Genomic DNA, 23,958 nt, shown 5'->3' with positions numbered 1-23,958 from the left:
TGCTTGCAGATAAAACTCAAAACATTTCAGATTATCTTGTTGTGCTCCATTTTGTTTTATTTATCTGTAACTGGTGGCATGTAAAGTTGACAGATACATTTTTAAATAATACAATATTGAGATGTTTGCGTGACAGCGGAACACTGCAGGGCTGGATGTGTCTTCTGCACAGCTCCGCCTCTTCAGCATGTGGGGACACAATCTGTATAACAAAGAGTGATGCTGTTTTATACAGGCAGTGGAGTTGGATAACATTTTGACAAAGTTCAAATCACAGATTGTTCCATAAGTTGAATCCAACACATGCAGAGCCTGCAGCAGCAAGTGTGAAGACTGTTTGGGAAGGAAGCCGTTCATTGTTTTCCTTAGAGTGCTGCTCTCGACCAATCTCTCTCTCTTTCTCCACTAAATCCATGTCTGCTGTGTTCTTGCAGGGATTTTTTAAGAATTCTTCAACCCAAGTAATACCCTTATAAACTGACAGTAAATGTGCTTGTTATGCATTTGAATGAAAAAAATCATGTTTAAACATTAAAATAGTAAGATTATCTAAAGGGGAACTGTGAATTCTCGATTCCTTTTCTCTTTCTTGTCTTGTACATTCTTCTGTCCCTGACCTGAGCTCCAAAATATTAAAAACCTTTAAGTCACTGTTTACACCTATATATACAGCTTTTATAAAGTCAGCAATAAAATAGTACAATTTTACAATCCAATAGCCAATAGCTTGTCCATTCATAATATATGTTAACAGCAACAGTCTATCTGTAACTTCCATGACTTTATCAAATCATTTCATTCAGATTCAGTTACTGTACTCTAATCTCTCTCATTTGCATTGCTGCTACAGTTTGGACCCAAAATATTACCACACAGTAATGACAGAACATACACATGTAATTGTAATTGTGATAGTTAACAGAGGAGATTACATATTTCATCATTCAGCAAAAAATTACTGCAGCTGCGAAGCTGAAATGTTGGTCGACATAGCTGCACTGAGCAGGATGTTATACTGTAAGTCTGGAGCGCTGCAGAGCATGAACAAGGTTCTGACTGTACTGCAGCGTGCAATGACCTGTGAAAATACTCTGTACACTATACATTAAGCCTGCAAGCTACACTGACAGCTAAACAACTGAAAATCATTTGATGCTTTTTACGGATTCCAGAAAACCCTCTTGTTGGAAAGTGACATTTTAAACATGTACACATGTAATGGGGGTTTATCAGCAGCTCCACTGACCCTGTTTCTAATATTACTCTTCAACTTATCACACTTTTTCTTTCTATCAAAGGATTTTGGCTACCTGTTATTTGATTACTTACTGATTACATGGTCCTGGTCCACAGCACCACAGTGACCTGCAAGGCCAAAATATTAACAGTTATTTAAAGGCGGCCGAGAGAAGTAGCATTTTATTTTCTCTGTAGCACGAATACACCAAATCCTGGAGATCTGTTCAAGCTAGATTCTTTTGTATTATGCCACCTTATATCTGATATTGCAGTTGCTGACATAGTTCATTTTATGTCTCAGGTGGAGGTGGACGTACTGTAGGTGGGGAAGGGGAATAGGTATGCCAGTCCCAAATTTTGTTTTTCAGCGAGCTGCTCAAACTTGGTCAACGTCGGCTCGGACAGATCGTCGACAGACCTGCCTGCATACAGAGCACAAAACCAAACACCACATTTATATATGCATTTTTAAAAACATACAGTCTATTTTAGAGGTAAGATACCAAAACAAACGTCACGTGGACGAGGAACCCACCATAGAGTTTCATGGTGATCTTGCCACGTTTCTGGTAGTACATGATCGCATAGGACTCATAGTCCGTCTCCCCGATCACTATCTCAGTGTTCAGCTCAGGACGAGCTCCTGGTGGAAGCCACGGAGAGCACAGATAGAGAAAGGGATGCTGCATTGCACTATGATTTATCAATCATGTTGAATGAGGACATAAAAGAGGCACTGACCTTTAAGTGTTAGCTTGCCAGGAGTTGGTGATAGATCGTACACCTGTAATATCTCCCAACACTGGTGATTACTGGAAAGAGAAGAGTTTGTGTCAGGTGAGACAGCAAACATTCAGTAAAAAAAATTCTCTAAAGAAATAATGTAGAATTTGTTATGGTCTAAGTTTTGTTTTGCTTCTGTTTGTGTGGCTGGGGGGTGTGGCTGACCTGCTTTCTGGCTGTGTGCAGCTGGGCACACCTGATGGCACTCTGCAGCCAGTTCACCTCTCCCTAAAGACCGGCTCTTCCTCCACTACTCTGCCAGATAATTCCGTCTCACTCGGTAGTGCCAGGTTTCAGGTGGCTTTGTCAAAGTTCTCTGAAAGTTCTTCCTGTTCTGATCATTTTTGCTTTTGTGCTTTTTCAGATAGGTGCCTCGCCGACACACCTCTCTTGGATCTTAAGCCAGCCTCCAGCAGCTGCAGCCTGCAGAGATTTCTTTCATGTTTGATTTTGTGCACCTTTCTCTGTGTCTCTGGTGAGACAATAAAGACATTGTTTAACTGCCTTGACGTCTCCTGCCTTTTTGGGTCCAGCTTAGAACCCAGGCCTTAACAGAATTGTAGACTGTGATGGTTTATCAGATGCTTTTTAAAAATACTGCGTTTCATAATCTTCATTACATGCCTCAGGTCTCAGACTGAACTAGCTTTCTAATGTCTTTTGAGGAAAGAACCAAAAAAAAAGAAAAGAAAAGCTTTTCTGTCCTTGGGCAAAACAAAATTTATGAGGTGCAGCTCACAAGAAAAATGTCACGCAATGTCCCTCAAAAACAACAAGGCACACACTCTTTCAATTTAAAATTGTGGTTTACTCCCTGTCTTTTCACCAAAGCCAGGTCAGGATGACCTAGAAGGTTTCAGAATGATGAGGCAAAGCTGATGGATTTAACTGTTCTGACTCTGTGTTCCTGTTTCTGAGGAACAACACATAAAATCAAACACGTGTTTGGAGCGAGAGGTCAGCGTGGCAAGCAAGGTACTGAAGAGTCCCATCGAGCTACACGCACCTGCAGACCGTGGTACTTACTGTCGCGTTTTCGTGCTGACAGACAGTGTTTTGTCAGAGGCAGAGGAGCGTGTGAGGTTCAGGACTGTCGGCTCCACCTTGGTGCCGTGATTAATCAGGTAGGAGCATTTGGAGGCGGTGTTTAGCAGGTACCATATTCCTGTCATCTGCAGCATAGAAGCAGGATCAAGCAGGCGGAGACAGGAAAAATAAGCAAGAAGCCTCTGACGTAATATTAACAAATGGAAAAAAAGCTTTGGACTTGTTTTCACTGGTGATTGACAAACATTTAATCTTATCAGACGACCCTGATGCCGTAAACCCTTTCTACTGTGCCAGGGTAAACAAGCCCTAATTGAATAGTTAGGGTAACGTCTGAAACTTTCTCCTTTCTGCTAGCGAAAAAGGAAACATCTGTTTCAAATGTCCTGCTCTAATATCCTAATTCTATTTCACAGAAAATCCCACTTATTACCTAAAACTTATTACCTAAACAACCATATTGACACAATTACACAAGCATTTCTCCAGCCCCCGCACTAATCCATCCGTAACCGAGTTTGTACGCCTTAGGAAAAACATGTCAATTTGCTTTAACGTTTTTCTTTTTAGGATGAGTCAGTTTGCAAGTGGTCAGCCTCTTGAAGCAGCATTTAAATCTCAGTTGTTTTAGTATCTTTACACATGTAAGAATATGTTAGATAAGGACCGAAACCTGCTGCATTTGTCAGTGCGTGGCAAATGCAAAAAAATAACTTTGCTCCACAAAGTTCATTTCCTGTATGTTGTTCCTGGCTTGGTTGCTTTGTTGGGATATTTTGTCATGTTTTCCATGAATTATATCTTGTTTGTTTCTGTTATTGTGACATTATGGTACAAACAAGTGAGAGAGCTAATCGAACTGTCAGCGTGCAAAGGTCAAGTAACGGCACAGTGGCTGTGGTGCTGTCAGGCTGCTGCTGCAATCCTCTTCCTGGACTAGTCGTTCCCTATTTATCAAAATGTGACTTTCTCTCTTTTCATTGTAGCTTTTTCATGAGACTTTTTCCAGAGTTGTCACAATTCATTTTAAATTAAAATTAAAAATGGACACTCTGTGCTAAACCATATATGAAGAGCCTGTCTGCTTCTGTAGCTTGATTTAAAGGTACCAATCAGAAACATGAATAGAAAAACTCTTTAACTTAGAAATAGTAAAAGCAAAAGAAAAAAAGGTGCAGACATAATGCAAAGATAATACACAAAGCCAAGCAGACATACAGTGCTGTGTATGATCTGTAACTCTGCCGCTTCCTCATGAGTCTTACCCGCTGTATGTCTATGTTCTGTGCAGGTGGGGTCGCATCAATAGGCTCAACCTTTGGCTTCCTCGGAGGTCGTCTTTGGGGTCGCGGCCGACTCTTTGCCCCCCCTACAGCCTCAGTGGAACCCCACAAACACACGCACATCACCGCCACCACTGCCAACATGCAACGCCATACTGCAGCCATCCCTGCCCTGACAATAACACACTGAAGTACAGTCTTCTTCTGCTCGAGAATCCTGAGGATGTAAAATCTTTCCCACTTCTTTTAGTGTTGGGGTTTCTGTCCTCTCTGTCTCTAGCTGCGGTCTGCTATTCCAAATCGGCTTCACTCAACCTCAAACACAGGCACAGAAGAAATGCATAAACAGACAGGGAGCAGGAGATAAACAATGTGAAACACAGGATGGCCTGTTAAGTTAAATATTAACTTGGATTCCCGGCAGAAATGAGGCCATACTGCAGCGCTTTGGTATGTGCATCTGAACTACAGGGGGCAGCCATAAATTCTCATTAATGACTGACTTTAAAATGGTAAACTCCTCAGAGACATTGTTTCTTTGAGTAAATGAAGCATTACACCACAGTGGAGTGGCAGGGAGGAGGTGGGAGTGGAAGGCAGACATATAAAGCGCATTACTGTGACACCAGAATCCAGGGTTCACATCCAGTCCCCTTTCTGTGCTTAGGTTTAGGCAACAGCAGCACTTTGTTTAAGGTTAGGAAGTGATGGTGATTTTGTTTAAATGTTATTAAAAGTCTTATATCTCAAGTCAATGCTGAATTTTTCTGTATTAAAATAGACCCAACATGTTTGCAGTTGCTAATTAGTTCTATATAAACATAATTTCTAGGAGACAGGCTACAGTAAAACATAAATGTAGATTCAAAGAACAAAGAAAATGTGCATTTATTGACAAATTATCAGCCAAGTTTGCATGAGTCAATCAATCAGTAAGTTTGATCTGGAAATGTGACACCACAGGGAAAACACACAAAGCAGCAATGTCCCCACTTCCTGTGTTTCATAATCTCTTCAGAAAAAAGAGGTATTTTTAATGCAGGCCCAGTGTATTTTGACATTTTTCAGACACGCAGACAAATCAAACATCACAATGATGTTTCATTTTTTGTAACATCAATGAGTTAGCCACTATGTATCCCACTAACGTGTCAGGTTACACATCCAAAAAAACTTCATTCAGTTAACATTCATTAAAACAGAATTACCATCAAAAACTCGAAAATGAAAAAAAAAAAGTGATTGATGTGACTGAAGGAGCTGAGGGTCTACAGTTTGGGTTCGTGTGAATCATGTAATGTATGATCAGCAGACATGTAGACTGCTCTCCAGTGCAAAGTTTTTGAACAAGAAACTGAGCTCAGTTCAGTGTCTTTCAGGAAGTCCATTTCCACTTAAATTCAAACATTAAAACACTTTGTGCCACACAAAGCCTCTCACTTCTAGACCTGTATCAGTCACGGCCATGGACTGAATGCTCTGATTCTGGACCTTCATTTTGCCTCCTGAAAAGGACTGGCCTGCAATGAAACATGCGGGAAGTGTGTTGGTTTAGGCAAGTCCGTGTGATTCATCAGTTTTCCTCGGGCTTGCCAGGTTTGGTGTTTCCTCTGGGTTTAAACGTGAGGGCCACACTGTTGATACAGAACCGCTGACCTGTTGGGTCTGGTCCGTCATCAAACACGTGACCCAGGTGGGCATCACACTGCATCAAACACACACAACCAAAAATGCAAAAATGACGGTTGCATTTGAAGAAAGTGATGCGTGAAATTCTGAATGCAAAATATAGGGGCGAGATGCTCATTAAATAATTCTAAGTATACTGTTTCGTAAAAAAATGTACATAAAGCTAAATTAAGTAGAACAGCTATAAGCAAACATGAACTTTGGCTTCATAGCTCAGAACACAACTCACATTTTTACAAAGGACCTCTGTCCCTGTGCTACCCAGGCTGTTGTCAGGGCGACGAATAACGGAGGCGTGGCTTTCATCCCGCTCCCATGTCCCATGAGCCTCTTTGAATGCCGGCCAGCCTGTCCCAGAATCATACTTAGCCTCTGAACTATCAGGAGAGGAAGGGACATTTACTCAATGAACACGTATGAATACATTTCTAAATAAATATATAAAACAAAAATAATATGTGCAGAAATATTCCTTTAATACAGTTACCTGAAAAGTGGAGCCTCACAGCAGACACAGTGGTACATCCCCACTTCTGAATGGTTAAGGTAGATCCCACTAAAGGGCTGAAACACCCACAAATACACAGATATACGGCGTTAAGAGCAGAATACAGGACGACTAATTTACAGAGATTTCCATATTATTCATTGTCATGAGTTTGTAAGTGCAGTACAAAACAGTTTTTCTTATCGTTACATGTAGAAGTTGTAACGTGTCAAGCTGAGAGCAGCTTCTGTTTCATAAAACACCAAAGGTTTGCAGTCAGGCAGGCTGAACTAATCGGGTCAACCATACGCTGATGACCAAAGTCCACCTGGAACTGTGCAGATGTTTATGAGACAATATGTATCAGTCTGGTAGACTGAGATAACGTTCGCTGGACACAAATCCCTGTGCACACAGTAAGCAGTACTCACCACCTCGGTGCCCTTCTCTCTGGTGACTACATACTGTTCCGGGGTCAGTTTCTTTTGCCAGTCTGTAGTCTCATCATATCGTGTGAGAGACTGCAGGCCTGCAGAGAGCAGAGGTCACAGACGAGTGTTGGTGTGCATATGGAACATACATGAAGAACACAATCAACTGATATATAATGAAAACCATCAGCTATGGCTGGATGTCCAAAACCTTTTTGAAATAAAACACACAGTCAGACCACAAACCCTATAGACTTTGGAGAAAGTTTGTTATCACGGGAGAGCATTTAACTATTGTGCTCAAGGTAGAAAGGTACCAGAGGAGAGTGCAACATTTCTGGACAAAACACTTAAATAGGCTTATCACTTAATTATAACTCCTAAAGTAGCTGTATAATTCAGATAATCCCAAATGTATTGGTAAACCCCCCTCTCCTGTTATAGCCACAGTCCTCTGTGCACAAATAAACCTGTTTCTGCTGCTTATTCTCAGCTTCTCAGCAGATTTACATGTCCTAATATCCAACAACCGTGGGGACACTGCAGCAGGGTGCACCGGCAGTTTGCAGCCCCTGATACTGGTCTGGATGGTGTAGCTACAACCAAAGAACAAAGTGATAGTAAAGAAAGCAAAGCTTCTCCCAGTACCTTGAGATGTGGATAGGGGACGGATGAAGACCGGGATCGTCCTCGGTAACGCCGCGGATCTGGCTGTCGCCCGTTGAGAAGCGGCTACGAAGAGACGAGCTGCGAAACGGGACATGTTTGCAGCCGCTGTGTCAGGTCTTGTTTAAAGTCAAGTGCGCTCGCTGCGTCTGGATCGTTCATGCCGCGGCGAGTTCGCGCCGGTCCTCCCCCGGCTGATGCAGGCTGTTTGCTGGGTGACCCGGTCAAAAATCACACTAACAGTTATATAGGTCAAAGTGGAGTGGTTTCCCTGGCTTTTTATTGCCACGCGATGTTCAAAGAGCGCCACACCAGAATTGTGTAGCAGCTTTAAGGCTGGGATGAAATCTGAATTGGGAGTTGGGGTCTGGTTGATAATGGATCCTGCACAATTTTTACAACATAACTATAAGTCCTAGTCCCAACATAGTACAGTGAAGACATTATAAACTAAAAGGTGTAATGGGAACTCTAAGAAATTAGACATCAATATTAGAGGAACTTTATTTAGTGCTGCTGGTGCAAATACATGATCCAAAATACATTTTCCTTTCTATTATCTGACCTTGGTTGAGGCACAAACAGCCGGTAAAGACCACCTAAAAAAAAACAGTTCAAACAGAAACTGACTGCTGTGCAACTGGTGTTTCTCTGTAGTCGCAACATTGTGAATCCTCTGTGGTGAAGAGCCATGGTTAAATCAGTGTGTTTATTAGGGAGGCTGCATTCATAGACAAAGAGCTTTTTTTTTCCTTTCGACATGTGCATGCACCAAAAATCAACTGACCAGTTGAATAATACTGTATGGTTTAAAAGTCTGCCCATACAGCAAATATACATACAATACAAATCAGTAATCTAATGCATCATAGGGTCTGGTCACAGCATTATATTCTACAGTATTTCTACACTACAGTGTTGGGCTATATAGTCTGGTATTGCACAGCAGCAGGAGTATTTGCTCTCAGCAGGCTTCCAGGCTGATGCATAAGGTCCACTATATAGTGGCAGGGCTTTGAAGGGCACCCATTGCTGGAGGGATTCCCATTGAGGAGGAGTACCTCGTTCCAAGCCCGATTGTACTCCCCCCGAACAAGTGTGCAGCTCATTCCAATGCAATCAACCAGGCACTGCAAAGTTACAGAGAGGAGACAGGTCAGGGTATGATTATTTGGAAACAAGAGACGGACTGAATGAAGAGGCTGACAGTGTACATGAAAACTTGAGAGGTAAAGAGAAAGGGTTTAAAATAGGATGTCAACAATATGGGTGAAATGTAAAGACTGCAAAGGGAGTCAGGTCAGTGGTACCTTGAAGAGAAGCGCCCTATGGCAGTAGATGCCCCTGCTGATCAAACCAATTGGGACAACATTAGACTGGAGCTGAAACTTGAGCTCGCTGAGGTGCAGCACCCAGGGGAATTCTTGCAACTTCTCCATCTCCACTGCTCCGCCCATGGCATCACTCACCAGCCTTAAACACAAAACCCATTACAATGCAGGAACTTTCCAAATTAGCGAAGTGTTAGCTTTGAATCCTGAAGTCTCACAATGGTATGTTTCTATTGTGTGTCAGCCATGTATCTGTATCCGTATAATGCTGTTAAATGCCACATTTTGTGAGTTGGTGTGAGATTTGAAAAATGAAAAAGAGTGCCATTCATTTAATATAAGTTGATTTCCTTCTCTATTCGTGGTGACATCTCTGCATGCTGGCTACACTGATTTCTTACCTGGCCAAGGCAACAACCTGCTCTCGTTCATCACCCAGTGGGAGGACCGATTCTTTGGCCTCTTTCACTAGAAGCTGCAATGAGACGTCATCCATCATCTTCCACGGTTTCTCTGTAGGAGACTCAGGCCGGATCTCATCTTTTCGTTTCTCATCCTCTTTCCTCTTCCTGTACAGGGAGACAGTAAATAAAAGAGAAATTGCAGTCAGTGTATTAAAAATAGGGAGGGATATCAGTGGTGATTTTATAGGACTAGGCTTAAAATTATACCAAAATGAGACACATTTATCAGACTCAATAAAACTACGATTCACCATACAATTAGGACAAAGAATCTTTTTGTGTTTAATTATTTAGTTATTATTATTAATTAGTTCATAAATTACCACTGATCTTTACAACAAATAAACCAACAAATCCTAGTTTCACCTTGGTGTCCTGCTGCTGGTGTCTGTTCCTGATGGGTTTCCTTGTCTCTCTTCTGGCACATCCACTGTCTCTCTGCCACAGACAGATCAAACAAAACTGAATACAGCACTGTTGTTCTGTTTTTCCCCTGTTCCTTTTGTATATTTTCAGTTGTTGCCATATGTGTAACTGTGTCACAAAGTTACTTTACTTCTATCTTCCCTATTGTTCTTGTCTCTGAAATGGTTTGCCAGCATCCATGAGAGGAGTAAATGCTTGTAACACTTAACAAGCAAAAAAAAACACACACATGAGCACAAGTACAAACAGCATTATAACTTTAGTTTCTGACACATTATTACTAGTACTATTATAATATATTTCAGATGAAATAGGTATGTGCCTAGTGAGCAAATGTCTGCCTACACAGAACATTCTTGTTCCTGAGATATTCTGCAGACAGGAGCAAAAACCGAGCCATGGTCAAAGTAATTACAATATAAGTTACACAAATTATACAAGGCACGGTGTTGCTTTGGAGAGGAAGAAAACTTTAATTCATTCTTTTAAGCAGCATTTTGCTTTGTAAAGTTAAAAAGTTACACTTGGGTCATACGAAACCATGGCTGGATTACATAACACACTGCTTAAGAATGCCTGAGATGTTGACGAAGGGGGGACAATGGAGTGGACCTGAGGCACCCTGAGGGGGTACTTCCCTCCTTGGCAACGTTAGTTCATCAAAATGCTGAAAGCTTGTGGAAGTGTTAGTGTGTGGCTGCATTTACAGCCTTAAATACATATAGTGTGTTGTTTTATTGTGCGTGCGTGTTTGTGTGTGTCTCAGTCAACATGTATGTGTATTTTGTGCAGGCATCTCCAGCTGAATCTTCATGGGTGTGCATGCATGTGCACTAGTTCGTGGTTGTGCATTTAAATCCATCAGTCTAAACACAAAGGCTCTTTTACTCTGAGTGTGTTGCCATCTTAAGAAAATGGGATTGTTTACTCTGTGAGGCCACGCTAACGGGGCACACTGAAGGCAACAGGGAGAGGGAGGGAAAAGGAGAAGAGAAAGGGAAAAAAGTGGAGCTCTGGATTGGAGCAGACAAGGGGAGGGTGATAGTAATCTAACTGCCACAATAAATTATACTGACAAACTACATGGTGTGGCTGGTAGTGTAGGAAACTTGCCAAGTCTCAACTAATGTTCTGTTGCTATCTGTGCAATTGCAATTGTTCTTGTTACTTTCCCACTCTGCTAAAGTGTAAGAGGCCCAGTTAGTTATCATTGTGGGGGGTGGGGAGTTTTCAGGGTTAAAGTATGATAAATACAAATTCTAAACAATGTTAAGTTCTACTTTTTTTTAGGATTTTAAGTCTTTTCTAAAATAAATCAAGAAATCATACTCTGTTGCTTTGTTGACAACAATGATTGGCCGGTGCTGGTTGACAGGCTGCTTGGACAGCTCCTCTAAAGTCAGAGTCCTCTGACCTGCACGAGCCTAAGAGAGAAAAAAAAATAGCATTATGCTAAAAATCAAAATGTTAAACTATACTTTGCTATAGAATGTCGTGTTGTGAAAGACAGACGAAAGAGAGAAAGACGCTGCTGTGATCATGTTGGTAAAATAATTATTAGAATGTCTGTAGAGTTTTCTGTATCTTTATTTCCACGTAGCTTACATGTTTTTGAGAGACCTCTGTTTCACATAAATGTCAACAGCATACACACATATACACACCTTCCCAGCGTCATAGAAGCCATCACTAACAACATCAGTTGACGCCAAATGATCTGTCAGGCTGTATTTAACAGATAAGTTGGAGTTAAGCAGGCTGATCATTGCCAACTTGCTGAAACTGCTCCTACGATTCACTGATTGGTTGATTTCCTGAAGCATTTCCAGAGCTCTGAGACAAGCATACAAACACACACAAATACTCAGGCATTGGTAATAAACATAAAAATGCACACTCTAACAAACATACACACATCATAAGCTTCACTTGATTATGTAGCCACACAAAACACTGTCATATACTGTCATCTACTGGCTATTTAAGAGACTACGCTGAGTTGACTCCAACCACAACACACTTTCACTTTACACTTCTCAAGAATGCTCCTCTGGTTTCAGTGACATTTTATGATTCACCATTCGTGCCCTGATGTCATTGTTATTTGTAATTGCTATGTCTTACCCAAATTTGCACATCTCCACAGCGGTGGGCTCATCACTGGCACAGACATTGATAGCCCAGCATGCATTATGCAACACCTCCTTGTGATAGGAGCGCAGCAAATTGACCAGTGGTTGAAGGCCTCCAGCACTTTGTAGCTGTGTAAGACAGGAAGTGAATTTTAAGGTAGTCAGCAAAATCATATGAAATATTATCGTGCAATTTTTATGAAATAAGTGTTTATAATGAACATTTGTCTTTCATAGATTTTGTTGTGGGTTAGGAATAAGCACAGTATCAGTAAAATTAAATGATACTTCCTTTATCTGAAACACTTCTCCAAATTTCATAATATTCCTGTCATTGGGAAACATGAGAACAAGTCAGCATTTTGACACCAACCTCTGCCCTTGCTTCTGTTTCACAGGCCAGCACTGCCAGGCACTGCATGGTGTTGACCAGCACCTGGACATTTGTGGACTTCAAGGGATCCACCAGAACCTGCATGGCTCCATGTGACAAGATGCTGCAGCGGATGACCTCCTGTCCTGCCATGTTGGCAAGTGTGGCAGCAGAATTGGCCACCATCCCCGGACAGCTTCCACTGAGCTGCTGGACAAGGATCTCATGGCCTCCTGCCTCGTACACTGCGCTGGAAGATACCGCAGGAGAAGGATGGGGGATTTACTTCAAAGCTAGCTGGCTATAAATAAAGTCTCACACCATAGCATACAACAGAGTATTTCTGTAACATGCGCGTGAGACATGTGATTTGCACAAATAAGCTGCATACAGGGGAAAACAAACATTAAAAGTCAGGATAGTGAGGGATTGATGCAGGCGAGGTGGAGTTAAATGGTTGGGTCCTGAGAACTGAAGGAGGCAGTAATACTGAAATATGAAGTCAGACAGTGAGAAATGATGGGTATAGGGAAGATTTGTCAGGGGAATAAAAGGGTTGGAGATAAAATGGAGAAGGGCCAGCCATGAGAAGACAGATGAAGCATTAAACCATCTGTGAAATAGAGGAGAGGAAGGCGTACTGCTCAACCTTATAATACTACCTCCTTCTAAGTTTTAGAGACTGTAAACTTATCACTGAATGTTTTACACATTTGGCAATAAGTTACACAAATCATTAATACTTTGTGGCCTACACACTCAAAAGAGCAGGAAATTATTTATTTTTTGGATCATTTTCGAGTAACTAACTGTAGGTATGACAATTTGCATCCAAAAGAACACAAAATACCCAACTTACTCGAAGAATAACAAAAAAATGTCACTCACAATGCGTTGCGTTGGTTTTTATGTGTGAGGATAGAGAGGGCCTGGGTTGCTGCCTCTCTCAGTGCCAAACTCTCATTTTTCAGCAAGTGTACAACTGTGGGGATACCACCTGAAACACACAGACATCCAACACATTCACATTTCATTGTGGCGATGCGTTGGTGTTACGGTGGCTGTGTGAATGCGTACATACCCAGGCCTCTGAAGCTGTCTTTGCTAGCTGGGTGGAAGCTCATGGCGGGCAACGCCTGGCAGGCAGCTGTTTTCACGCTGATGTCCGCCACAGACAGAAGCTCTACCAGAACCTTCTCCACATTCTGCTCATGGAGCGCTTTGTGATTCTCAGCTGCACACGTAGCCATGCACCCGTGTACAAGCACACACATTGGGACAAAGACAGAAAACACACACACAGCTAAAGAAAGTACCCTTACAACTATGACAAACTTAGCTGAAAAGTGAAGAGAAAATTATCATATCTTTTCCTCCTCTGTGCTTACAGTTCTGAGCAACCCTGGCAATGCATTTAACCGCACTGGACTGGACTTCAGGCATGTTGGGGGTGAGAACGAACTCCATCAGCCTTCTCACTCCTCCACCCTTGTGGATCAGATGGAAACTTTCGCTGTCACTCAGACAGTTAGCAACAACCTGTAAGGCCTCAGCATGAAGGTCGCTGAAGTCCTGTAAAAACATAAAATGATAGAATAGAGGGCAGAGGATGTAGAGGACACAGACTTTGAGTGGAATAGCAAAGATATTAGGAGATGAGAACAAGTGCAAATTAAAAGGAACCATTTCCAGCTAATGGTGCAAAAAATAAAATGCGTATACTGGCAGTTATTACCCTCTCTATATTCTACCACAAAGCATGTGTTCTCTCTCTCTCTCTCTCTCTCTCACACACACACACCTACCGCATTACTGAGGATATCCATGAGCTTCTCAAATCCTTGCTCTTCGCTCAAGGTGTTGCGAGTATCTTTATCAGTGGTGACATTCTGCAGCGTCTTTAAAGCCAAATGCTGAATGACAGGGAAGTCTGACTTCAGCAGTTCCAGAAGTGGAGGGATCCCACCCAACTTATGCACTGCCACACGACTTTGATAATCCTTCATACATATAGAACAAAACAGACAATTTGAATTTCACCCATCCTGAGGCAATGGCTTTTAACATACTGATGAATGTAACCTCTACTTATCTACAACGAAAAACCTAATAACTGCATAGCCACGTAGCCTCCTCTAGGCCGACAACTTTGAGTCACCTGAACCAGGTTGAAGATGATCTCAAGTGAGTTCTTCTTGACATCGGGGTCTGGACTGGATAGGAGCTGGATTAGAGGTGATAGGCCCTTGTTGTCGAAGATCTGGACCTTACAAATGAAATCCACTGACAGAGAGGCCAAGCATAGTGTTGCAAATTCATGCACAACTACATCCTCTTGAATAGGAGAGAGAAAATTGCATTGTTAAGTTTTATTGTTGCTTATATGCAGTAAATATGTACTGAGTCTGTTCATCTCCAGATCAAAATTACTCACCTTCAAGTGAGAGCTTGTCAATGATTGATGGGATGACATCTAATTTTTTCAGAGGATTCTTTACATCACCTTTGAATGAAAACATGAGACAAAGCACTGAGTTACTCAGGGAGTCAACCCATCAGCAAGTCGCTCAGTCTGTAAATTGACAAAACACTGAATTCTGTAGCCTGTTAACAACTCTCTCTACAGTCAATTGCCTGACAAGCGGATAGACGGTCAGGAATGCGGTCTGCAAGTTACCAGCCAGTCACATCGGTTGTATTGTAAGCCACACATAACTGAGATGGCGAGTCTGCATTGATTTCTTAAGTTGTCTGACTTACTGTTGGTGGCCATGATGCCCAAGGCCATGAAGGCGTTGCGTCTGACCAGCTTGTTGTTGTGTGTGATGAGCTGGCAGAGAGGCTCTAATGCCCCAAATGCCAGCAGAGCAGCCTTGTTCTCATCTCCTAACAACAGGGGGAGACAGTGAACAGAAAAATTTAGCATGGTGCCAAGCAGACCTGAGTGCCTGTGGGTATTTAGTGTGTATCAGTGAAGTAGTGAAGATAAACACTGAAATGTGATTTAATATAACAGGAGATGGCAGAAGCGGGGATTAAAGCTTAAATGTGGTGGAACTCAACATAGTTATATACACAAATGAAAAAAGTTTTGATTCAAAATTACGTTGAGAATTTTAAACATGCCAGCTCTGCTTATATATAAAAGTGCTTTATGAGGGTTGAATGGAAACATATTAGATCATTTCACAGTACTTGCCAGGACGTAGGATTTTGTGTTTTTCAGCTGCAGAGATGCTCAAAACAAAAAACAACAAAAAGGGTGTAAGGGTTGGCAGAGGGAAGCATGGTGTACCTTTCTCTGCAAATGTGTGGATTGCATCACAGGCTTTGACTAGGATGTCCTCCTCTGGAGAGCTCAGCAGCAGCACTGCTGTTGCTGGGGTTTTGCTCTCAACAGGTAGTGGTTGAAACTGTGAAGAGAAAATAGAGATTATATTGCTTTATAACTGATCTTATGTCTTTCCCCAGGACGTCTGTTTTCGGGCTTTGAGCATCTCAGTGTCCGCCAAATATATAAACCTTTTATAGACACGTAAGCTATAGGCTTCATCAAAGGGTAAAGGTGAGAAGGCTTTCATTACAGGAATCTCTCACCGTTTCCTTGCAGGGACTTTCACTCTCTTTCTTCACTTTCTTTCCCATTCTGCGGCCTAGAGAAAACGGTACTTTAATTGAATGGGTCCTTTATCAATCGTCGTTCAGTAGCTGCTCGACGCAATGAACTCTACGACCTGCAGTAATGAACGCAGTTAGCTATGCTAGCTAAACTGCAAAGCTAGCTAACCTGACAGTTTAGCCGGCTTCTCAGTAGCAGTGTTTCCAAATGACACTTGCAAAACAGACAAACGGATCACTATCTCAAATACTCACTGTGACGTACCTATTTTTTTTCCCAAAGAAAGGCGCAAGTTCAAGATTTATAATTAGACAGCCGGCCAGAAGAACCAGACTCTAAGTTCAGTGTTTTGGAAAAGGAGGTTGACACCGCGTTGCTAGGCAACGGCTGCCACGTTGGGTCGCTTAAGGGTTTGAACAGTTTTTGGTTTGAACCTGTTTGCAGCAGCTGTGGTTAGGAGCCTATTGCATTAGCAAGACAGATGAGTGGTAAAATGTATCAGACGCTACTGACTAATTTGTGGATGGGGAAAAGTTTAGTGTCAAGAGGGATGCTATGCATATTTTGGCAAGATATATGTAAATGTGGGCAAGTTAATTAAACAGTTTTATTAGTCTTATGCACACCACAGTAGGCATAGACGACAAAACAAACTGAACCCTGACACCTGTAAGACAGACCTGAATCAGTTGTCTTCCTGTGTTTGTGTACTGATCGACAAATAATCAATCACAGTATAATTCAAATTTGCGTAAGCAGCCTAAATCATGTATTAAATGAACGGGGGAAATACGGAAAAGTCATTGTGTGCGTGAGTGTGGCTTGTACACGTATGTGTTGAGGGGGTGGTTCTGTGCAGGTCATAGGAATAGAAGGCTATTAAGGTAAATGCGCTGCTGTGAAGAGTGAGTCATAAAACAAATGAGCTCAAGGCCTATACAGCATCAGCACAGTGATGCCTCCTGCTCTCGGAGAGGCCCTGACACAGCAATGTGCCAATGGAAACAGCACAGTGTGCACCAGAAAACCGGATGACCTCTAAAGACATTACCTCTGGTAGTGTAGGGCATTATCGCTCTGGTGCCTGAAATGAGCCACACATTTATCTAAACTAAAGCAAACCGAGGATGGGGACGGCTGGGATGATACAGGTTTCTCTGCTAATGCGTTACTATTGGGCTACACGAGCTGCAAATACGCGCGCCCACGCACGCGCGCTCACATCCATAGGCCCACCCTGAAGATGTTAATAGTCGTCTTGTAAATGCCACATTTTCACTTGTGATTCATTTCAGTCAGTCGTCAGTATGTAACTGAAATCGAAATGAAAATTTTGAGACGACTCCTGTGTGTTGTTAAAAAGCACGGAGAAGTAGCATAGATCCAGCGGAGGGAGGGGGTTGCAGCGAATCAGCGCAGCAGACACTGCAAAGCGCAGGCAGTCACCTCCCCTCCTCCGTCGAGCTGTCAGTTGACAGCTGCACACATGAACTCCAATGCTGCAGACGGAGTTGACCACACGCTGATTTTACGTCTCGATAACTGCTCCTCGGCGTTTTAATTTAAACGGGCCAAGAATACGACATGACACCCCTGTCATCTCTACGGACTGACCACAAAAGCGTAGGAGGGTTGAGCCGCCTGCTAGTTCGGAGCTGCTAGCTAATGTTAATAATGGTTAGCTCGCAGGCTAATGGTAACTAGCTGCTGAGCGGAGTCTTGTTCTGCTTTGTGCCGTCAGTTGGCTAGCGTTTCATAGCTGGCTCACTAGCGAAGGTCGGAGGGGCTAACGTTAGCTGGTGGTCAAGAGCGTTTAGTTAGCCATTCAGCACCACTGTTGTGTCATTTGTATAATATGTTTTAGAGCTGGATGCTAATTTGTGTTTCTTTTTTCCACGGGGCTTCGCATTGTTCTTGTTTTGCGCGTTTATTAATTTTACAAAATTTACGGTTGATGTTAGCTCGCTAGCAAGCCACTCGGCTATGCTAACGCCAGCTCAGTGAGACCTCACATCGCAGGGGTGCGGAGAGCTCCAGACGAGTCAAGGAAGGAAGAGAGGTGACTTATGATGTGGGCTGAAGGAAGCGGCGGACTGGTAGGCGAAGGAGAGCAGCAGTATTAGCTTTAACAGATTGTATTTTCTCATATTAGTCCTCGTCAAGGTAGGGCCATAGCGTCAGCCAAGCTGTGTGGGACGTTGGATGAAGAAAAGAATTGGGGGCACTTTGATTTTGCGTGCTGGCTAAATGAATAGTATTGGCGTAACAGAGTCGTGAGCTGGTGGCCACTGTGCCAGCTTCAAGGGAAGACACTCTGTCAAGATTATCGCACAGACTGCAATAACCAGCCAGTTTACTTAAAGATGGCTTCGGCGAGCAGTATTGCCGCATCTATTGCGAGCAAAACGAAGACCAAGAAGAAACACTTCGTTGCTCAGAAAGTGAAGCTCTTCCGTGCCAGCGATCCCCTGCTCAGCGTGGTTATGTGGGGAGTCAACCATTCGGTGAGTCAGAACATCTAATGTCCACATGGTGATCCACAGTTCTGTCCCCCTCAACCCTTTGATGTGCCACATTAAGTCCTACTTGCTGTCAGCTATCAGCCTTTGCGTTATTGCAGTTGATTGACAAATACGAGATGACAGCTGCCCAGCGGTTGGCTGTTGTGGCTCTGCTGTGTGACTGGCTGCAAGTGCGCTGAACTCGTTCAGCAAATCATTGCTTGTGTTTGCTTTAGTGATTTTTGTACAGTTTGCATGATATATGCATGTATGCATTTGATCTAAGTACTAAAACTGTGTGTGTGTGTGTGCGCGCGCGCGCGCGCGCGTGTGTTTGAGCAGTGTGTGTGTGTGTTTGGCTTCCTGTTGTGCACATGTAGGATAAGCTCCTAGGGCCCTGTGTCATGAGAGATCTTCCCATGCGAGACAGCTTATCTCTGCTCTCTTTCTCTTCCTTTGCCGAATATTTACACTGGCCCAGCATTCATATGTTGGAGAGAGCGCACACTTGGCCTGTAGAGGACATACAGATATTTCTGGCAGCAAATCTCAAGTGTTAAACTATTTATGATGTTTTACACATTTTATTATCAGACAAGAGATTGTGCTCGCTTAACAGACTAAGGCATTTAATCTATAATCTGGATTGCTTTAAATGTCTTCACTCTTGCAGTCTTATTGATATACACCCTTTACTCATCGTGCTTATAGTTATCATAACATGGTTATTACAGTAAAACAAGGCTGTTTACTGAAGGTTTTATCTGGTGTTTTAGATTGAGGAGAACTGCTTTCCAATGTGTAAACAAAAGGATCTGAGCATTGAGTGAGCAGCATCACTCACATATTCCTTCAGTATATAAATGTCTATTTATATGTTGGTATGAAATTGTTCCCATAGAGTAGACAGTGGTGTAAAAAACGACAATAGTATAGTTCATTTAAAATATAATAGGATTTTGGCCCTGTTATGCAGAGTACTGCTCTGCTTTCTTGCTCTGTATCTATGTCTGTCGGTTGTTGTCCTTCTTGGTTTTGTAGTATGTGGCAGTGGTGTAGAGCTGCTTAGCAAATTAATTCAGAATTCCTCATCTTGTTAGAAATATAGTTTTGACTAATTCTATAACACACATCAGGTTGACTTAGTTTAAGTTAATGGGTCAGAGAAATGCTATTTTTGGACATCTATCTTCAAGAGCCTAATTCTAAGTAACTACAGGGGATTGACATTGCATAAACCCTTTGTGAAACTGAATAGCTGCTGTAAACGTTACTCCAAAAGTGGATAATGTCGAGGTTGCATGCCAATTTCAGTTATTCAACTTCCTGTATACTAAATACTATGTCTGGCATATTCATTTTAGTATGTTTCAATTTGTGATCACTGTCTTTGTTGATGTGGTCTGCCTGGATTATCATGATGTTATACTGTTTCCCATGGCATATTAAATAATTTAGATCTGCAATAATTCGTTGATTAATCAATTCGTCATTTAAAAGAAAATTATTTTTTTGGACTGACTAATCATTGCAGCTCTACTCCTACTCTACTGTATTGGGTTGAGGAATCCTGGGGTGTTTGGTGGACATCAGAATGACAGATGCTAGGCATGTTCACTTTTCAGTTTCAATTTAGACAGTAGCATTTGATTTTGCCTTGAAGTAGACTGATGTATGTGGGGCTAAGACAGCTTAAGATCCAAATCTGTTATTCGGTATCTAAAATGTTGTCTGTTGATAGATTACAGTCAATTGGCTTTGGTGTTAAGCCGAAGGGGGCGAAGTAAGGTACACAAGAGGTTTGCCTTTATGCAGTGATGCAGTGCTCATTAATCGTTCACCTTTTCAATGTCACTTGAAATGCCTGAGAATGATGAACATTGACATTAGCTGTATATCAGACAGACCAGTACTTCCCAACCTTTTTCCTTAAGGGACCCTTTTTTGTCATTTAGTAAATTGATAATCCCTGACTAAGTGGCATATATTTTATTGAATATTTCATGCTATATTCAGTGCATAACAATAACAGTAGAGAACAACTGATCAATTATACAATTAACCCAAATAGTGACTGCAGTAACTTCAGGAAGTTTGTGTAAAATGTGCGATTTGAGATTTTGAGCAGATTATTTTCAGTGAGTATTGCATCAGAGGTGTGTTTTTATGATATTTTTAGGAAATTGTGTATTTCCTTTATTCGTAACATTCATACATACTTAATTGGTTCTTTTTTTTGAAAAATTCAGTGTTTCCTCTCGGCTTGGCCATTGCTCTTTTAACTCTTTGGTTGTTTTAACTGCATACTTTTGTAATGCAGGATGAGGCTGTTTAGCAGAGAATGAATGCTGTTTGAATACAGCTTGTGTATAGGCTTACACCGTGCGATTTTTGTCATGTTATAGCTGTAAAATTAATCACAACTTTAAAACATCATTTTACTTCTGTTTTCTTTCCATGATATAGTTATATGCTGCAATGACTGTCAATACTGCAAGTGTTAAATTTTGAATTCACTTGAAATCTTTATTCAGAGTTAAATGGATTGACATCATTTAGATCATCTGTCTTTCCATGCATGTCCAAAAGAGTGAGTAATCAAGGCTCCTCAAAAACTTCCTCTTTCTTAATCAGGAGTCCTAGAACTGTGGGCTAATGGGCCACTGACAACCATAAAAACCTACACAAGTTTGGAGAATCTGACATGTTCAAACTGTTCTCTTGGATTGCGTAACACGGAGCAGGGCTGCCGCCAGCACATTTCCTTCTTATGCCTTAGGCTACCTCCTCTGCAGTTTTTCCCATTACTTGATGAGGTACTCTGTTTCTCATACAATTGGCAACATAAAAATGGCATTCAATCCCTGGTCACCAGGTTGAGTCGCCGAGTTGCTGCCAGAGGGTATGAGGGCTGCAGTTTGGAAGTGTTGTCAGGATACTTTACAGGATAGTGTTTGCGAAAGTAACCTCAACCTGTAAATAACAGGACACTGCAAAGGAATGAATAAAGGGGGAGGCCTGAGAATGCAGAGGAAACATGCAAACACATGCACATGTTCTGCAAAATGTAGCCCCAACCCCCCATATCTACTGTGGCTTGTCAGTCAAAAGCATCCACTTTGGCTCCTCCTGAAAACCAGACCTAATATAGTGTTATCACCCTGTGCCAGCTAGTTACTCTAGACAATAGAGAAGAGCCACAGATACTACCTCTGTATTTGTCCAATAAAGCAAATATGTCATGTAGAATGATTTAGATATACTGCCAAGATGCATAGAAATAAATGAGACGCTTATATGGCCCAGTGCGTTCAGAATCATTCTTATGTTATGACAAAGAAAAGCCAGTGATATGCATTTTGAAGTTTTTGTGTGTGGCAAAAGGTGTGTGACAGCTTGCTGAAAATAACCTTTGCTGACAGGTAGCCCATTTTTACTTTAATCCTAATTCTGTGAAATTTTGCTTGCATCCCTCAGAGTCTGAATAGGTTACATAGCTCATGATTTTACAGAAATGGATTTAGGCCAAAGCTAAAAAGTTTTTTTTTCCAATGGCAAGCTCTGAAGCGCAGTGGGTGCAAAAGCTCAAACAAACTAGAGTCTACAAAATCAATCCAAACTCATCATTACAAAAGCATGATTGGTGTGCCCCAAAGTGTATTCCTTAGTCTCTTTCCCCCATTTATTTTATCCTTGTGAAAGTAGTCTTCTGCCTCACCTAACATCTTTCCCTCACAGACATGCTGAATATGTGCGAACATGAACAGAGTAGAGACAAAGCACACTTATAACCCCCTGGATATGCTAACAAGTTGACTAATTTTTTTTGGTTGTATTTTGCACTAATGCTGTATAAGCTTAATGAGTTTAGTAGCTCTCATATGCAAGTATAAACAAAAAAACCTAGGGCCATATGAAATCAGTTCTAATTTTTCCAGATTCCATTTTATTTTATTCCAAATACATGTTTTATCTGTTTTATCATTTAAGCACATTTTGTCATCAGAAAGACTATATAAGCAGATTAATAAAATGAGTTTATTGAAGTGATGAGCATCTTGCTACCATGCTGCCTCTCTCTCTCAGAGTTTAGGCACTGTGAAAAAATGTTTATAACCGTAGGGAAAGCCCTGATTTTTATAAGTTGCATCTACATTTTGGCAGTGTCCACAATTTTCCACGTTTTCATTTGATTCCATTTTATTAGGAAATTCTGAAATTCCGTCCATGAATTCTGCCTCTTGGAAATCATAGGGCCCTAAAAACCCTGTAGGTTTTGGCTCTGTAGTACATTAACACCCTTGTCATGTTTGAACCCGAAAGTAAGTGATCCTAAAAAGACAAAACATCCTAGGGCTGAATTATTGCACTGTTTTGATTCTTAAAGAAAAAATACATCTTGGTAAAACATCTGCACTGGGCCAATGTTTCAAAACCTTTGCAGACTGCAGTCTTAAGCCTTTTATAGTTACTGGCGTAAACTAGTTGGATCAGACACCTGGGACAGCCCAGACTATTGCTGGATTTATTGCCATTTATTCGTCCATAACAGCATGTTGAAAATTCTAGTTTATGAGAAAGATACAATCTTCCTTCTGCCTTTGACAAACTAAGTATAAAAATGTTTCAAGGTGCTGAACACCTTGTGTCAGGAGTTTTGTTTCTGCAGTGGAAAACGGATCAGAATCTACGCCTTCACATAATTTGTGAATCTGTAAAAGGGATATAGCCCTGGCTTGTCGGTTATTTTTGTAAGTTCTTGAGGTGTCTGAGTGCACTTTTGGAATAGAGATGTATGAATGTTTTCCACTGATGGTTTTGTGTAGATTTGTCACTGGCTGAAAAGTTGCATTATCACAGTTTAAGGCACCCACTGTGTAACCATAGCTTTGAGTCCAGCAGCCCCTAACCTGCTGTTGCACATAACTTGCCCCTGTCCTTTTAAAGTAAAGAAGATAACTGTGTTGAGTTCTTGTTTCACATGGCTTTTTATTGTCACATATCTAGAGACAGTAGAATTGTTGTTAAAAAGTCTCCTTATTTGTATTAAGTACAATTCCAAGATACCTTTTCAAGAAAAAAAGCAGGCCTTTTAATTTCATAGTGTGAAAAGTATGCTAAACGAAGCTGTCATTTAAGTCGCAAATGAAATATCATTGAATTTATTTGTTGGGATTTTCCAAGACTTTGTATAGTTTAGGCAAATCTTATGCAAGTCTTGGTTTTAAGTCTTCCCTTCCCTTTTTATTTTGGGCTTTGTTTAGGTTTTAGGTTTTCCTTGTTGTTTTAGTGTCACTCCTGTCTTTCAGTCTCTCCATTAAACTCTCCCTATCCTGCAGGTTCATTCACTATTTCTGTCATTGCCCCTTTTTGTGTCATCCTGTCTAGCTGGCTCACTTTTCCCTCTCTCTACTTTCTTTGCTGTGTCCTGCCTCTCTGTGTGACTCAGAGTAGCTATGTCTGGTTCTGTGGATTGCATAAGAGGGG

At 41.5% G+C, this 23,958-nt stretch overlaps 4 protein-coding genes across 4 annotated transcripts in view; 1 reads left to right on the top strand and 3 right to left on the bottom strand.

The window, feature by feature from the left end:
* Positions 1–182: 182 nt before the first annotated feature.
* On the bottom strand, positions 183–4,517 carry c8g (complement component 8, gamma polypeptide). Its single transcript, XM_041961772.1, has 7 exons — positions 4,335–4,517; positions 3,049–3,194; positions 1,981–2,051; positions 1,775–1,882; positions 1,557–1,661; positions 1,330–1,365; positions 183–202 (listed from the first exon to the last, which is right to left on the bottom strand). The coding sequence occupies exons 1-7, from the start codon at positions 4,515–4,517 to the stop codon at positions 183–185; spliced, it is 669 nt and encodes a 222-aa protein (XP_041817706.1).
* A 991-nt stretch (positions 4,518–5,508) lies between these two features.
* On the bottom strand, positions 5,509–7,722 carry msrb2 (methionine sulfoxide reductase B2). Its single transcript, XM_041961838.1, has 5 exons — positions 7,608–7,722; positions 6,960–7,057; positions 6,529–6,605; positions 6,271–6,418; positions 5,509–6,057 (listed from the first exon to the last, which is right to left on the bottom strand). Exons 1-5 carry the CDS (start codon positions 7,720–7,722, stop codon positions 5,926–5,928), a joined length of 570 nt encoding a protein of 189 aa, XP_041817772.1. The 3' UTR covers positions 5,509–5,925.
* An 826-nt stretch (positions 7,723–8,548) lies between these two features.
* armc3 (armadillo repeat containing 3) lies at positions 8,549–15,996 on the bottom strand. Its single transcript, XM_041961820.1, is given in 17 exon segments — positions 8,549–8,755; positions 8,936–9,098; positions 9,358–9,525; positions 9,787–9,882; positions 11,176–11,270; positions 11,511–11,679; positions 11,971–12,107; positions 12,352–12,601; positions 13,240–13,348; positions 13,433–13,585; positions 13,740–13,923; positions 14,157–14,351; positions 14,510–14,685; positions 14,786–14,854; positions 15,112–15,237; positions 15,647–15,764; positions 15,949–15,996. Coding segments are annotated over 17 exon segments (2,463 nt in total).
* Positions 15,997–17,442: 1,446 nt separating this feature from the next.
* pip4k2aa (phosphatidylinositol-5-phosphate 4-kinase, type II, alpha a) overlaps positions 17,443–23,958 on the top strand; it is a 29,232-nt gene continuing 22,716 nt past the window's right edge. The window contains exon 1 of the mRNA XM_041961204.1: positions 17,443–18,474. Coding sequence (XP_041817138.1) covers positions 18,334–18,474 — 141 coding nt within the window. The 5' untranslated portion in view covers positions 17,443–18,333. The remainder of the gene's footprint in view (positions 18,475–23,958) is intronic.

Source organism: Chelmon rostratus, chromosome 20 (genome assembly GCF_017976325.1).
Source record: "Chelmon rostratus isolate fCheRos1 chromosome 20, fCheRos1.pri, whole genome shotgun sequence".
NCBI lineage: Eukaryota > Metazoa > Chordata > Actinopteri > Chaetodontiformes > Chaetodontidae > Chelmon > Chelmon rostratus.
The sequence above is the reverse complement of the archived record's forward strand: the minus strand, read 5'-3'. Positions and strand labels throughout refer to the sequence as shown.

Excerpts from the sequence above, each read along its gene's own strand:
- c8g (XM_041961772.1), bottom strand. The coding sequence starts at position 4,517 with ATGGCTGCAGTATGGCGTTGCATGTTGGCAGTGGTGGCGGTGATGTGC. Across the intron at positions 1,883-1,980 it reads TGGCAAGCTAACACTTAAAG|GAGCTCGTCCTGAGCTGAAC; the intron begins GTCAGTGCCTCT and ends GGCTTCCACCAG. Across the intron at positions 1,662-1,774 it reads GATCACCATGAAACTCTATG|GCAGGTCTGTCGACGATCTG; the intron begins GTGGGTTCCTCG and ends CTCTGTATGCAG.
- msrb2 (XM_041961838.1), bottom strand. The coding sequence starts at position 7,722 with ATGTCCCGTTTCGCAGCTCGTCTCTTCGTAGCCGCTTCTCAACGGGCG. Across the intron at positions 7,058-7,607 it reads TCCCCTATCCACATCTCAAG|GCCTGCAGTCTCTCACACGA; the intron begins GTACTGGGAGAA and ends TGCTCTCTGCAG. Across the intron at positions 6,058-6,270 it reads CAGAGGTCCTTTGTAAAAAT|TGTGATGCCCACCTGGGTCA; the intron begins GTGAGTTGTGTT and ends TGTTTGATGCAG.